The sequence below is a fragment of the Micromys minutus genome, assembly GCF_963924665.1.
Source record: "Micromys minutus genome assembly, chromosome: 6".
Taxonomy (NCBI): domain Eukaryota; kingdom Metazoa; phylum Chordata; class Mammalia; order Rodentia; family Muridae; genus Micromys; species Micromys minutus.
The window spans coordinates 66,315,147-66,331,832 of NC_137975.1; the positions used below are offsets into that span (position 1 = coordinate 66,315,147).

General features: G+C 38.1%; 1 protein-coding gene across 2 annotated transcripts in view; it reads right to left on the minus strand.

Annotated features, from left to right (window-relative positions):
* HECW1 (HECT, C2 and WW domain containing E3 ubiquitin protein ligase 1) overlaps positions 1-16,686 on the minus strand; it is a gene marked incomplete at its 3' end in the record, with an annotated part of 297,921 nt that overhangs the window by 109,147 nt on the left and 172,088 nt on the right. For both annotated transcript variants that reach the window (XM_080917747.1, XM_080917746.1), the window contains exons 5-6: positions 10,072-10,147; positions 6,548-6,717 (exon numbers count right to left, since the gene is read on the minus strand). In XM_080917747.1, coding sequence (XP_080773873.1) covers positions 6,548-6,717; positions 10,072-10,147 — 246 coding nt within the window. The remainder of the gene's footprint in view (positions 1-6,547; positions 6,718-10,071; positions 10,148-16,686) is intronic.

The following is a 16,686-nucleotide window of genomic DNA, read 5'->3' on the forward strand; positions in this document are numbered from 1 at the left end:
AGAATATTGAGGAAGCAAGATGTACTGACAATAATGGCACAAACATTACAGGAGTAACCAACCAATTTCTGATCATATTTAAGACCCACTCTATGATGTAGAACCCATTCCAAGAACATGAGGCTAAAGAGGTCACAGGTCTAGGGAAAATCCTGCTAATATTATTCTTCTTTAGGACCATAACAATAAAATGACTCCTAATGACATTCTGCTATAACCATAGATCAGAGCCTTGTTCAACCCATATTAGAGAAGATTTCCCTTGTACTAGATAGGAATTAATACATTGATTCACAACTGGACAATAGATAGAGAATGAGAGACTTTGAAGCACACAGTCTTAAGTGGGATGTTTTCATCAAAGCCTGTGGGGCCTGGTGCCAGAAGTCTCACACAGGTCTTCGACTGGGGAAGGGCAGCCTCTGCTACCTCCACCACTAGGTCCGGCTAGTGTGCAGGAACTCAGGCTTGGACGTGTGAAAGCAGTGCTCAGTGGGGTGTGGGAACTCTGCCCTGAGCCCTTGAGACCGATGCTCAGCAGGGTGTGTGAACTCAGGCTTGAGCCCATTTGCAGGATGCAAGAAACTTCAGGAGAGAAAATCTCTTCCCAATCGGAGGTGTGGGGCTATGCACTGTTATGCTGTTACAGCAGCATGAAGATCTCTCATGAGTCTGGGAAATTTCTGCTGTCCCATTTATCACTCCCCGGGCTTCAATTGGTCTCAACCGAGAATGAGGGTTCCCCACATGCAGCCTACCTGCCCCTCAAAAACTCTTTTCTCCAGGCCATGGGATCAGTGCAGAATAGGAGGTGCAAAGACTGTAAGAACCAGAGGAGTCAGTGGCTCCAAGGAAACAAGTCTTCTAGACACAACAGTACTTATCCACATATGAATTCAGAATGACTGTGGCAGAACACACAAAACCTTTACAGGATCAAGCCAAAAGAGATGTCAGCATTGAGAGGAGGAAGTGGACATGGGGTCCCACCCCCAACGAAGGAGCTATCTGTAACTGACGCCCACAGGTAAAGGAAAATCATTTTTCTTCAGTGGAGGGTCACAGGGTATATCAGTCACACTCATGACAGACTCTATGACAAGAAACAATTTTCCCACAAAAAACAAGCTCAGTCGTAGGTGTCCTGCCTACAAGTTGTGGAGGCAAACAGAGCAGAGACGGAGGGAATGGCCAACCAATTACTTGAGTAAATTGAGACGTATGTGGTGGGCAAGAACTAACCCCTGACACTGTTAATGACGCTCTGTTGTGCTTGCAGACAGAGGTCTAGCAATTGGTCCTCTGAGAGTCTCCACACAGCAGCCGACGGAAGCAGATGCAGGCACCCTCAGCCAAATGCCAAACATTAGAGTGGTGTGTGTGTGTGTGTGTGTGTGTGTGTGTGTGTGCGTGTGTGTGTAAAATGTTCGGGGTATGTAAAGAGGTGGCAGTGGGGATATCTGGGGGTAATTAGTAGAAGGGAAACATGACCAAATGACCAAATATATTGTATGAAAAAAATTTAAATAAAATTAGGTAAGCATACTTAGCTACCAAAAAAAAAAAAAAAAAAAAGGTTGGGAAATAAAACCACATTAAGATTATCCCAGTCAAAGTAGCAACCACTCTTTTGGTTATTAGCAAAGACAGTAAAACACAGGCAGCGTTCTGTTTTGTTTTGCACCTCTTTAAATTTCTTCAGCCATATCAAATTTTACTGTGAAGCACAGGAAATTAAAGACGTAATGTGTTCTGCTATAAAAATGTAGCAATTCCGAAGCAGAGCTTACTGAATGCATTTAGAATATATCATCCTTTTGGAGAAACATTCTTGATGTTTTCTTAAAACATACAATTAAGACCTAAGATGTTTAAAGCTAATTGTGCACATGGACACCAAAAGAAACAACTCTTCTGATTATTAGGGAAAAGAGGAACACACAGGCATGCTCATTGATGTCTCTGTCAACGTAATTTTCTTTCGGCTGTAATGAATTTTACTGTGCTCTGTGAAAAGTTTCTGTGAAAACAATGGAAATTAAAGACGCAGTGTGATCTGCTAAAAAAAAAAAAAATTCCAAAAACAGAAATTACTAAATGCGTTTAGAAAATATCGTCTTTTTGAGAATGTTTAATGTCTAAGATATTTAAAGCTAAGGGATACTAAAAGAAACACTCTTCAGTTATTAGCAAAGAGAGTTTTGTGTAGTGTCTCTGTTAAAGAGAAAGGGCATGAATTCAAGAGGGAATAAGGGAAGACATCAGGAGGTTGGAGGGAAGTAAGATATAAGGAACTTGTGTAATTATCTTTACCTGTATCTTTTTGTTTGTTTCATGTTGCTTTAGTTTTTAAACAAGAAAGTAGTTACACAAAAACTAGTATAAACAAAAGAAAATGGAAGCAGAAAAGTAGTTTGATGTTTCTGACTGGAAAGTCCAAACAAAAAAAATACAGTAAATGATTCCATAGGGTCATATTGAAGAAAAATGAAGATAAAATCATATGTTACTAATTACACTCACAAAAACGAGAACAATTCTTACCTATCTGCTTTTAGTGTTATTGCCTATAGTGGTTAAGAAAACATTGGAGTGTAAAAAAGGCAGAAACAAGACAAAGAGAGAAATGTGTTATAGTCTTAAAGTGTAACATCCCCCTACAGGTTCATGAGTTTGAATACTTTATAGTTAACTTTAGCCAGTGGCTTTGTTTACGTGGGACCTCAGAGGCAGATGTAGAGCCATAAGAACTGAGCTACAGTGAAAACTGTGTTTCAGCACGTGATCTTGGCTTTTTAACCCTTGGAGATGTAATGAGCTATGTGCACAAACCCTCAGTCCGCCCCCCCCCATCCCCCACCATGCCTACAGTGACAAACTATGTTCTCAGTGAGACAATATTAACAGTTTCTTAAACTGTTTCTTGTCAGATATTTGGCTATAAAGCAAGGACACTTACTGCGAAATTCGGTTGTCCCACTAGTGTCACTGTGTGTGTCAATGTTCACCTAAAAATGGCTGTTTTTGTTTGTAGAAAACCAGGATATGATGTCATGCTTTACATGTGCAAAGAATCTAAAGAAATGAAAGCAGCCCTATCCAGTATTTGACATCCAATTTTGGTGTGGATGACTTGCCCTTGAAAGCAAAACCATGTAGTCTTTCTTAGATAATACTAAAATATTAAATCACATTGAAATCATTTTTATTTATACGAGAAGGTAAGAAACTGTCAATGTATATTTTTTCTGTTTAGTATTTACATTTTGGAGGGGAATGATTTCAATTTTGGGAAATTACTTTTTTTCTTGAAAATTTTGTGTATTATATGTTGAGTATCTATGCAATTTTAACTGGATACATAGCTCATTCTTTACCCCATCATTTATACTTTGGTTAAGAACAATACAATAATTAGAATATAAATTTTACCATATCATAATGGTTTGAATGAGAAATATGCCCCCTAGGCTCAGGTATTTGAAACCTATGTCCCTAACTGGTGTTGCTGTCTGAGCAGAGTTTGGGGAGGTACAACACTGAGGGAGGAATACTTCAGCAGGATCAGAGTTTAAGAGGTCATGTTCTGGCTTCACTTTCAGTTAGCATCCTTAGTTTCCCAAGAGTAGAGTCAGTAACACCCCAGAGGAAGACAACACATCTAAGTCTATATACATAGAAAAAATTAGACTTGGTAGCCATATGAAAAAGGAGGACACAGTGTTTGGTGGGTAAGGAAAATGTCATCACTGGGGAGAGTTGGGGATGGAGCAAATATGATCCAAACACATTATATGAAATTCAAAAAGAATTGCTGTTTTTAAATGAGAATAAATTCTCAGTTTGGTAAGTATCTAGATTTTTCCTTAATCTTTTTATTAAGTACAGATGCATTAAAGCCGAATCTATCTGTTAGATAGATAATTTATATATATTTATATAGCTAGATACATAGGTAGATAGATAGATGATAGAGATATAGAGATAGATAGATAGATTAGATAGATAGATAGATAGATAGATAGATAGATAGATAGATAGATGATAGATATTGTGTGACATTTGGCACCAGTTGCCAGAGACTGAGGGTTTCTACAGGTAAAGAATAAAAGCATTTTCCTGGCATTATGCTGCCAGATGCTTTGTGAGGTTATATGTCATTTTGTTTGTTTTTGTGGTGCTGGGGATGGAACCCAAGGCCTCAGGCATAGATGTGTGATGTCTATCTAAGCTACAGGTCTTTTATGCGCTTTATTGAATTAATTTCAGTGGTAGCACTTTAAAAGTGATGCCCAAATCAGAGGACAGAGATTAAGAGCATTTGCCAATATGTTGGCAGAAAAATAATTTTAAAGCAAGGACTCACACATTTTATAATGTTAAGGCCATTCTAGTTGACATTTTTAATCCTAATCTATCTTGATAGTGTGGATTTTAAAACTGCTTTCTAAGATTTATAATATTTTGGTGACAAGTATATTAGGCAAACTTGCTCATTTTTTTTCACAATTAATTGCTGTAGCATTTTGGGTTATCTCTAGGAATGCAGTGAGTAGTTCATAAATTGTTGGTGGGAATGACTGGGACTGAAGGAACATGTCACTCTAAATTAAATATTCTGTAACAGTATTTTTTTCAGTGTTTTAGAATCTGTTTATAACTTAATAGTAGCTCAAGTGTAACTCCATTTCTATTTCAAAGCTCTAAAAATTTCTTTCTGGGGAGCCTGGAAAAGGGGTTATTAAACTTAACAAGAAGGCAGTATAAGTCAAGAGACAATGAAACAGGTCTGCTTCCAAATATTTAACCACACTTTCTTGTCTATGAGGTTTGAAAAAAAATTCCCCACTGGTGATAAGGATGGTTTATTCTGAATAACGAGGGAGAAATGTCTGATGTCAGAGCCACACCCATCAGTTTCAGCTGGAGATGAGTAGATATGTGAGGAAATTACAAGGCTCAAAGGCTAACGGAAGACACAAACATCACAGGATTGTTAGCAGGTCAAGTAAAGCTGTGAGTCAAGTTCTGTGTGTTACAGACCACTCAGCTTTACCACCATAAAGATGTCAGGTTGTATTCTCAAGTGATCAGCTGAGAATCGAGGAGCCAAACAGGCTGTAAGAAGTTCCCTCGTGTTCTCTAGGAGAGGAGGTAGTTACTGTGAGGCCCCAGTGGGATCCAGGCTTTGTTGAAGAACTCCTATACTCCTGGCTGGAGGAGGAGACGCACTTAAAGGTACAGAAGGTCCTTTACTGACACAATGAATTAGTCAATACTGTAAGCAAGCTGCATACCACTATTCAGACCACCAAGATGAGTTGAAAAAATGTAAATTTCATACTTATTTAAGTCGAGCAAGGTGTAACCAATCAGAAATATTTTAGAGATTAATAAATTGTCTACCCCAGGAAGCTGATGACTTTAGTATCTCTGGAAGCTGTATAGAGGATCACAGTTATAGTTTGAAGTTCTTGGTGGAGAACTGTGGAGAAATGGGACCAATCATGTTTAAATGTGTTTTCCTGCCTGAGGCACCTGTTGTGAATCAGAAAAGAAACCACTGGCTGTGTGGCAAAACCAAACCAAACCAAACCAAAACAAAACAAAAACCAAGTTCTAACACTGGTTAAATATGATTAAGAGGGATTTACTAATACACTTGCTTAGAAAATATCAAGTTACATCGAAATAAGTTTGTCTGGAAGGCTCGGCCTTGATTGTTATTCAGATGTTACTTTAAAATGGTCCTTAGGTGGCACCCTGACCAACCTAGACACTAACTAACCTAGACAACAGAAAAAGATTTTAAAAGGGTGAATTAAAGTTACACTTCTGATTTATTTGGATAAATTCTGCCTAGTTTGGCTTTATTACAAGCTGCTCTTCAAAAATTCTTGCTCTGATCTGGAAAGGTAAACGTTGCCAGACATCCTTGAGGGAAGGCCAGTTTTACACAGCTATAGGTCTCGAGAGCTGATTATTACAGATCTTTGAATAAACAAAAGATCTTGTTAGCTGGAAAAAAGTCCTAATTGACAATTGCTCAGAAAACGTACTGTTTGGTGGAAACCTGAAAATTGCCTGCAGATGAAAGCTTATACAAAATTATAAGACCCTATAAAAATTGTGAGATGTTCAAATCAAGGCTGGTCCTTGTTGAGCATTGACCACAACCCCAGTCATATATTATTGAAGATTTCCTTTCTTTCTTCCTTTACTTGTGTATGTGTGTGTGTGTGTGTATGTGTTTAATTTCTGGATGCTTGGATTAAATTTTGGGTTGCAGGGGTAGGCATTTTCCCATTATATCCAGAGTAGCTGTAACAATTCCTTACTTGATGCTGCCTGGGGCAATAATTCCAGACCCTGGAGTTGAAGGCCCTGGAGAACATGAGTCCCTGCTAAGGCCTGGATCTCATGGCTGTGAGTTCAAGAACCAAATTTGTGCTCCACAACAAGGTGAGCAAAGAGGTGGGCTTATCACGGTTTCTTTAATTTTGATCCTTTCATCTTTCTTTCAGAATCCCCAGTCTCTCACACTCACCTCTGCCTGCCAGATGGGGTTTACAGTGTTGCCTATGATTGTGGATCTCCTTTCCTGTCCATGATGAGGGAGGGCGGGGAAGATGCTGTGTTTCCCAGGTTGAATGGAAATCTTCAGATAAGGGTCTGGGTTGAAAAACATCCCTTTCTTCAGTCCCATGGCCTGGAAATCTATAAAATAAATGATATTTTACTTAAGTATGTTGGGTACCTATAGGTCTTATGCAAGAACAAACAATCGAAAACATGTTGTGGTTGAAATGAGAAATGCCTCCCCCTCTGCCCCCCCTTGCATAGTTTCAGATATTTAAATACTTGTCCTCAATTGGTGACACTGTTTGCAAAGGCTTTGAGAGGTGCAAGATGTCCTTAAGGATAGTTTTGAGAGTGTAGTTTCACACCACTTGCGGTCCACTCTCAGCTTGAACTGTACAGTTGAAGATACAATCGCCCAGTTTTCTGGTCTAGCCATCTGCAGCCATTCCTTCCTGTCATAATCAACTCTTACCCTTCTAGAACCAAAATCTCAAAACAACTCTTCTGTAAGTTGCGTTTGGTCATGTTCCTTTATTAAAGCAACAGAAAAGTCACTAATATACACGTGAAACTTCCTTTTTCTTTTTCTTTTCTTTTCTTTCTTTTTTTTTTTTTTACAATGTTTAGACTATTTCCCATTACAAACAAAGTTTGATTTGTGTCTGCACAGAATACTATTTGGAACATTTCCTGGCCTATGTTGTGTCTGGGAAAGAAATCCTGATCACAGATCATTACTGAAGAAAATCAAGGCAGGAAATCAAGTAGTAGCACAGGCAGGATCATGGAGGAAAGCTACTTGTTGGGTTGTTAACTATTGCTTGCTCTGCTTGGTTTCTTAGCCTAAGTCCACTTGCCCAGGCATGGCATCACCCACAATACATCAATTAGTAAATAAAAAAAGGTTGTTTTACAGCACAGCCATAGGTCAGTCTTATGAAGGCTGTTCTTCAGTTGAGCTTCCCTTTTCCAAGAGGACTTTATATCAAGTTGACACAAACTAATGCTCACCTTTAGCTAGGGATTAGGTGATCTTTCTTTTTTATCTTTAAGGCCTGGAGTATATTTTGATATTTCCATTGGTATTTACTTTTTCTTATATTTTCTTTTTCTTTTCTTTTTTCCTTTCTTTTCTTTTCTTATTTTATCTTTTCCTTCCTTCCTTCCTTCCTTCCTTCCTTCCTTCCTCCCTTCCTTTTTTCTTTGTGTGTGTGTGTGTGTGTGTGTGTAACAAGATAGTACAAATTTGTCATAGAAAAAACTGTAGGAGTTGATTCTTTCTTTCCATTTTGTAGATCCTAGGGTCTGACCTTAGTAGGCCTGGTATCAGGCACCATTACCCACTGAGTCTTCTTCCTGAACCAGTATTATTTTTATCATAGAAGAGATAGTGAATTAAATGAATGTATATATATCCCAATTACAATTATTATTTATCTGTGACTTTTCCAAGATTCCTTCTTTCATTGCCATATTTATAGCCCCGGTTCTATTTCAATGCTGAAAATTGTCATCTTGGGATAATAAAATTATGTACCATGGACAACAGGAGACGACTTAACTCACAACACCTTATTAACTGATTTTGAGTCATGTTGAGCTGCAGAAAAAATTTCCTGGTTTGCCTAAGAATGGCAGACCAAGGAACAGAGCTGTTGTCCTTTCTCAAGCCATACCCTTCCTGAACCTCAAGATACTACCAGAGCTTTGGTCATAGAAAATTACTTTTGGTTTTTGGCAAATTCTTGTGTGATATTTCTTGTTACTACTGTTTTTAAAAATCAATACTGCTATTGTTATTTCTTAAGCATTTCAATAGGAACATGAAAATGGAAACTCAAGGGTTGCACATTTGTATCTTGGTTTAAAAAATTATTAATTTTTCTCTTCTCTTTTTTCATCCCACCTAAAGAGATACATGATAATCTCTGGGATTCACTACTAAGCATTTATTTGGTTTATTAGACATGCTTCAACCTAGAAAACCACAACGGGTGATGATTTATTTCCCCAAAAGTTTCATGAGACCTCTGATCTATGACATACTCGCTATGGAGAACTGATTTGATTAGCTAAGTTCACAGTTCTATACTTGTGATCAGTAGAATTTGGGTTTTATGGAATGGTGTTCTCTTGAAGATGACTTAGTTAAATTGTATTATGTGGAATTCTGAGCTTTATGTATTATTTTACTCAGAGCAGCTCAGAAGAGTTCTGTAAAAAACGCAAAGATTTCCTATAATTCCTTACCTTGTTTTCCCATTGTCAATAAGCTAGAGAGCCACCTTAGTGTCATGAAAACAAGAAAGTGACATCCTCTTTGTTATTCATCAATTTCCTCTGAGATAAAACGTTTCCTCACCGAGGAAGGGGGAAGAGAGACTCAGGAAGTAAACAACACTGCAAGTCCTGCATAGAAGAAACATACCTGACCCACAAGCTCCTCACCAGAGATCACAGAAGCAGAAAACAGCTGTGTGCAGAGGAGACTGTGCTCAGTGGAGCTTCTTGCAGAACTCTGTCCACCTTGTGCCACCTACACAACCTACAAGGGCTCGAAGAATGGAGTCCCCCTGAGTTCTCACCCATAATGAGACAAGCTTTTCAGGGATGCGGCACCCTCTGAGCCGTTCATGCTATTTTTAAATAGCCCCAATAATTTATTCATTTATTATGATTTCATCTACTTCAGTAGAATTGATCTGCTATCAATTCCCCAGCCAGGGTTAACACTCAACTATTCATTCTTAAAATTGCCTAAATTGAAAAGGTCTTTGTTTGGATTCCACTGATTGCTCCTCCCTCACAATGAATGCTGTTTTGACCAGTTCATCTTTGATCTGCTCTGCTTAAGTGGGTTGACCAGAAGTTCTGTTTAGTTCTGTTACTCACTCTCAGTAAACTCTCAATACTGCTATTAAGGTAAACTTCCCTTCACACAGTGTCAAAACACTTACTGACTGAATTTCCATTATTTCTGCTTAGTCAAAGTCACTCGACCGGATCCTTATTTTTATTCCATGGGCAAGGTAAATAAGATGAAAAGAGATTGAAGTATGTTAGTTAGAGTCAAGTAAAAGTGGTTGACATTTGGGTTCACTGCCCATGGTGATCTGAAAGAGAAATGTCCCGCATAGGCTGAGGCATTTGAACGCTTGGTTCCTCATTGGTGGTGCTGTCTGGATTGGTTATGGTGAGGGGCAGCCTTGCTGGAGAGTATACACTGCATCGGGTGGGCTTGAAAGCTTTGATTCTTCTGTGCTTGCTGCGTATGGTTGGTGATGAGCTCTCTCTGCCTCTCGATCCTCTCTCTGTGCTTGCTGCTTGCTGCCATGTCTGCCCCCTGCCGCAACCGACTCATAGCTTCCTAGAATTGTTAGCCCAAAGACACACTTTCTTCTTTAAGTGTCACTTGTCATGGTGTTTTACAGCAGCAGCAGAAAGAAGCTAACACGCACTGCGTAAGACTTCGAGGTGAGCAACACGTACCTGAGAGAGAGAAGCTGATCAGCCTCCTGCTTCCTTGACTTTGCACAGTCTCTTCAGAGCCAATACCTTTAAAAATCTGGAAAAGGAAGGAAACAAGTGAATGACAAGTAGAAGAGACATTAAAAGAGATACTGCGCCATAGTAACGGGCACTGAGAGGCTAATAGGAAAGATCCACAACGAGCTGGTCAGCATCCTTATGCTATCTCACGTGTCTGTTATCTCACCAAATTCCTCCCTCTCCCTTCTGTGCCTTGTGGGAAATCCTGCTCAATGGTGAAGAATTCTGTTCACGGGCAAGTCAGAAACCCCTATTAAACAAGCTTCATATAGATAATAAAAGTATGTCACTCTGGGTTGCTCTTGAGGGGCAATCAAGGGGACAGGCGAGATATAAAACACTATGCTTAACTGAACTCAGATCTCAACCTTTAGGTAAATATCTGCTTAGCCTGTTTACGGATATTTGTGTTTGTTCAAACAAGAATGACCCTCATAGATTTGAATGCTTGGTTACCAGCAAATCAAATTGGTTACCAAGGTGTGGCCTTGTCAGAGTATTGTGTGTATTGGTTGGAGAAAGTGTGTCACTGGGGGTGGGATTTGGGTTTCAAGTACTCAAGTCAGGCCCAGTGTTTCTCCTTGTCTGATGCATGATAGGCTGGATGTAGAACCCTCAGCTACCTTTCTAGCACCATGTTTGCCTGGGTGCTGCCATGCTTCCTGAAATGACCATAATGGACTAAACCTCTGAATGTAAGCAAGGCCCACTTAAACACTTTCTTCTGTAAGAGATGCTGATGTATTGGTGTCTCTTCAGAGTGATAGGACGATAAGACAATGCTGTGTAAAATAATGACGAAGGATGGAATGAAGGGGTGAGTGTAACCCCTCCTGTTTGCTTTCTTGGATTAAGTGTTGTCTTTAATCGGAGAAAATGGGTGGTGAGTACAGTGAGCTTATGCCATCAGAATGCACGATTTAAAAAATGCTCACAGGGGTATTCAGGAAATTATAATGTTAAGCTAATTCTGGCATCTATGAGATAGAATGACTTTTGTTCAAGGTGGGATAATGCACTCAGGAGCCATTCAAATCTCTAACAGTACAAACAGAAAGGTAAGAAGGGGTTTAAATATTCACATATGCACAGGTACACATAATACATACATTCATCTTTAGGATAATTCTTATTTTATCATAAAATCTATCTTCACCTAGAATATTTTAAACCCCTTCTTCCCTTTATGTTTGTACTGTTAGAGATTTGAATGGCTCCCGAGTGCATTATGTCTCTCTCTCTCTCTCTCTCTCTCTCTCTCTCTCTCTCTCTCTCTCTTTCTCTCTCTCTCTCACACACACACACACAAATACACACATACACACACGTACACCAATGCATGCACATGTGCATTCATGAATTTATGCACAGTGAAAGCAAAATAAGAAATGCTGAAAGCAAGGTCAGAAAGGTTTCCATGAGTTATACAAGGTTTACAGATAGTGGGACTTAAGGAAAATCAATGTTAAATAATTATAGTTTGTTAGAATCCCTAAGGTTATAATGATTTGTTAATGGTAACAAAAGTTGACTTAAATGTTTTTGTTGTATGTCTAATCAAGGTAATTACTTAAGCTTATGCTAACTTTGTTGAATATTCACTACTTGAGGAAATTGAGTCATAAAAGAAACAAGACATTTAAAACGTGGATTTTTTTGTCTAAGTTTTGCCTAAATTTTATACAAATTAAAAATACAAAGATGTCCTTCTGGGTGGTCAACAAAGCTTGAAAGGCATTTCTGCCGGCATTGGAATAGACAGGGATTACACCCTCAACAATGTGCATCCAATAAGAAAGGAAGCCATTGGGACTTTAAGGTCTGTGATCTACTACAATAGTTAAAATTATTTGGAAGTCTGTACCATTGCTAATCAGGCATATATGCATCTGTGATTTACCATGGGGTTGAATAATGAAGGAAAAATGAATGAATGAATGAATGAATGAGATACACTACATAAAAATTGGCCTCAACTGCAAATATGTATCTATTGTAATGCATTTGTGTGTGTGTTTCCTTAATTACCAGTTGAGTTTCATTTTTCTGAATTACTGGTGGAGTTTAATTTTTCTGAGTTACAAAGATGAGAGATTAAGTATAAACTAAAAAAATAAAAATCAGCATGGTTTTGAAAATATACCTCTGACTCTACAATGATTTCAGCTTTGAAATGTAACCAACACACAATGGCTGTATTATATGCTTTTTGTTATAAGCTCTTTGTCTTAGATAACTAGCAGCAATTTGTAAACAAGAAGTAATGTGACTCATTCACATGCTAGGCAAGTGTATGGATGCTTATGTATTGAGAAGAACTACTCAGAGTAAGTGTATGGGTGTTTATGTAATAACAACTCAGGTAAATGAGATACTTTGCTTTACTTCTGACATTTTTGAGGCAACTACGCTATTGATCCTGCCCCTTGTCTAAGGCTGGGCTTTCAGGCAACCAATTGTGCAGCTCTGACACATCCTTTTTGTTCAGACATCATCCAAGAAAATGTGTTTCCAATAATGGCAGTAATAGTCATTGTTAAGTAATTAGAAATCAGTTCTTCAATGTTTTTTTAGAAAATATAGTCCAGGCTCCATGCTGAGCCTTCTGGAGATTAAAAAAATATTTTTTTACAACAATCTAATGAAACAGTATTAAATTTTGCCTTTTCACAGATGAGAACACAGGATCAAAAACTTTTAAGTAATTTACTCAAATTCATATAGATGAAGCTAGTAGTAAAGACTAGCTCACTGGATTCTGTTCAAGGTCTGCAGATTTATGTCTTTAACCATTTGTGCCTCTGCCTCCATCATAAAAGAGCCAATGTTAAGACATGACAGAGATGAACAAATGTATTTGTTCAAAACATTTTTTCCATTTTTCATCAAAAGGCAAGTTAATTTATTTATTTTAATTGAACAACTTTACTTTAAAAAACAAAGATAAATGTACAGATTTTAAAAGCATTTTTGCATAAAAATATATGAATACATTTTTGTCAGTACTTGATTTTTTTTGAAAGTTTGATAGTATGCCTTAAAATCTTATTAGTTACAATGAGCATAAAGTACATATAAAACAAGATGTAACCTGGAAGTAGTCAAAGTTTTCTGGATGTGTAAAGATTAAGCATAATGTTTTTTTTTTTTTTGGCCTTTGTTTTTCTTGAACTTCATATAGTCTGTAAGTTGTTTCTGGGGTGTGCAGAGCTTTCTGGGGTTAGTATCCAATTATCAGTGACTGCATATTATGTCTGTTCTTTTGTGACTGGGTTGCCTCACTCAGGATGATATTCTCTAGATGCATCCATTTTCTTAATAATTTCATAAAGTCATTGTGTCTGATAGCTGAGTAGTACTCCATTGTGTAAATATACCACAATTTTTGTATCCATTCATCTACTAGGATGTAGTTTCCCTCGTTGTATTGGGTTTTCCACCTATAATTTGTTGTAGTGCTGGGTTTGTGGTCAGATATTATATAAATTTAGTTTTGTCCTGGAATATCTTGGTCTCTCCATCTATGATGAGTGAGAGTTTTGCTGGGTATAGCAGCTTGGGCTGACACGTTTATTCTCTTAGGGTCTGCATGATGTCTGTCCAGGATCTTCTATCTGTCATAGTCTCTGTTGAGAAATCGGGTGTGATTCTGATTGGTCTCCCTATATATGTTACATGACCTTTTTCCATTACTGCTTTTAGTATTCTTTCTTTGCTTTGGGCACTTGGCATTTTGAATTTTTGGCTTTTGTATCTTCTCTGACTGTTTTGTCTAACTTTTAAATGTTGTCTTTGGCCCCTGAGAGTCTCTCTTCCATCTCTTGTAGTCTGTTGGAGATGCTTGTATCTGTGACTCCTGATTTCTTTTTTAGGCTTTCTCCCTCTAGGGTTGTCTTTTTTAGTGATTTTTTTTATTGGTTCCATTTCCATTTTAAATTCCTTCTTCAATTCCTTCATCTCTTTTCCTCTAGTTTTTTGATTTCTTTGTTTTCCTCTAGTTCTTTGATTTCTTTGAGTGTTTTTCTTGTTTTCTCTTCAAAAGCTTCTATTTCTTTATGCTTTTCCTCCCGTTCTTGTTTAAGGATCTCTATCATCATCTTGAGGTATAATTTCAGGTCTGAGTCTTCTTTTTCTGGAGTGTTTGGAATTCTGCTGTTTGCTGTGATGGGAGAACTGGGTTCTGGTTTTGCCAAGTTGTCTCGGTTTACCTGGGGTAAGTTCTTTTGCTTTCCTCTTGCCATCTTGTTGTCTGTGATTATATGTGGTCTTGTTGTCAGTGATTGGTTCCCGTCTCACCCCTGTAACTTGCCTGTGTCCCTGGGTCTCCACTGTTCCCTGTGGCAGTTTGCCTGAACATTTGATCTGCATGCACAGGCCCTCCGGGTGGAAACCGAGTCCCCATGGCAGAGTTCCTGCTCCTCTGAACCAGTGGGCAGGGGTGGGAGCTCTTTCCACGCCCTTGGCCCAGACCTCTCTGTGCCCTGGCTACTCACAGCACAGTCTCACCAGGCCTGTGTCGCTGGATCTCTGCTGTTCCTGGTGGCAGATGGCCTGAGCGTTTGGTCAGCAATTTTCAAATGGGATTCCAAGACAAAACTTATGGGAAATCTGAATTTTAAGTTATATAATGTCTAAATACTCCTGTAATATAAAGATTTTTGTAAGTACTAGTAACTTAAAGTGTTTGATTTTTAAAACATGAATTATAGCTATCTAAATAATAAAATGTAAAGTTATTAAAATTACCTTTAAAATATAACAATTTTCAAATTTCTGATAATTAATTTATTATCCCTGAATCTCAATGAGCAACATGCAGGAAATTTAAAAACACCAAGAAGGAGAACGAATTCCGACTAGCCACAACACCGTAAGAAATAGAAGCAGTCATCAAAAGCCCCCCAACCAAAAAAAAAATCCCAGGTCCAGATGGGTTCAGTGCAGAATTTTATGAGACATTTATTGACGACCTAATACCATACTCTTCAAATTATTCCACAAAGTAGAGTCAGATGGAACGCTACCTAACTCATTTTTTGAGGCCACAATATTCCCTGTTCCTAAACCACATAAAGACCCTACAAGAAAAGAGAACTTCAAATCAATCTCACTTATGAACATTGATGCAAAAATACTCAACAAAATCCTTGCAAACCGAAGACAAGAACACATCAAAATGATCATTCACCATAGTCAAGTAGGCTTCTTCCCTGGGATGCAGGGATGGTTTAATATACAGAAATCCAACCACATAATCCACCATATAAACAAACTCAAAGAAAAAAAAAACACATGGTCTTCTCACTAGATGCTGAAAAAACATTTGACAAAATTCACCACCCCTTCATGTTAAAAGTCTTGAAAAATAACAGGAATCCAAGACCCATACCTAAACATTATAAAAGCAATATACAGCAAACCAACAGCCAACATCAAACTTAATGGTGAGAAACTTGAAGCAATCCCACTAAAATCAGGGACTAGACAAGGCTGCCCACTGTCCCCCTTCCTATTTTAACATAGTACTGGGAGTTCTGGCCATAGCAATTAGACAACAAAAGGAAATTAAAGAGATACAAATTGAAAAGGAAGAAGTAAAAATATCACTGCTTGCATATGACATGATAGTGTATGTAAGTGACCCCAAAAATTCCACCAGAGAATTTCTACAGCTGATAGGTTCAGCAAAGTGGCTGGATATAAAATTAACTCAAACAAATTAGTAGCCTTCCTATATTCAAAGCACAAACATGCGGAGAAAGAAATTAGGGAAAAGATACCCTTCACAATAGCCACAAAAAATATGAAATACCTTGGTGTGACTCTAATTAAGCAAGTGAAGGACCTGTATGACAAGAACTTCAAACCTCTAAAGAAGGAAATAGAGGAAGGCCTCAGAAAATGGAAAGATCTCCCATGCTCATGGATTGGAAGGATCAACATTTTAAAAATGGCAATCTTACCAAAAGCAATCTACAGAGTCAATGTAATCCCCATCAAAATTCCAACCCAGTTCTTCATTGAGTTGGCAAGAGCAATGCGCAATTTCATCTGGAATAACAAAAGACCTAGAATAGCGAAATCCATCCTCAACAACAAGAAAACATCTGCGGTAATCACTATCCCTGACCTCAAACTATATTACAAGGCAATTGTGCTGAAAACTGCATGGTACTGGAACAGAAATAGGCACGTGGATCAATGGAATAGAATAGAAGATCCAGAAATGAGCCCTTATGTATATGGTCACCTGATTTTTGACATAGAGCTGCAAACATTCAATGGAAAAAGGACAGCCTATTCAAGAAATGGTGTTGGTCCAACTGGCACTCAGCATGCAGAAGAATGAAAATAGACCCTTTCTTATCTCCTTGTACAAAGCTCAAGTGCAAGTGGATCAAAGATTTCCACATTAAACCAGGTACACTGAAACTATTAGATGAGAAAGTAGGGAAAACCTTAGAACTCATAGGCACAGGAGAAAATTTCCTGAACAGAACACCAATGGCTCAAGCTCTAAGGTCAAAGATTGACAAATGGGACTTAATGAGATTG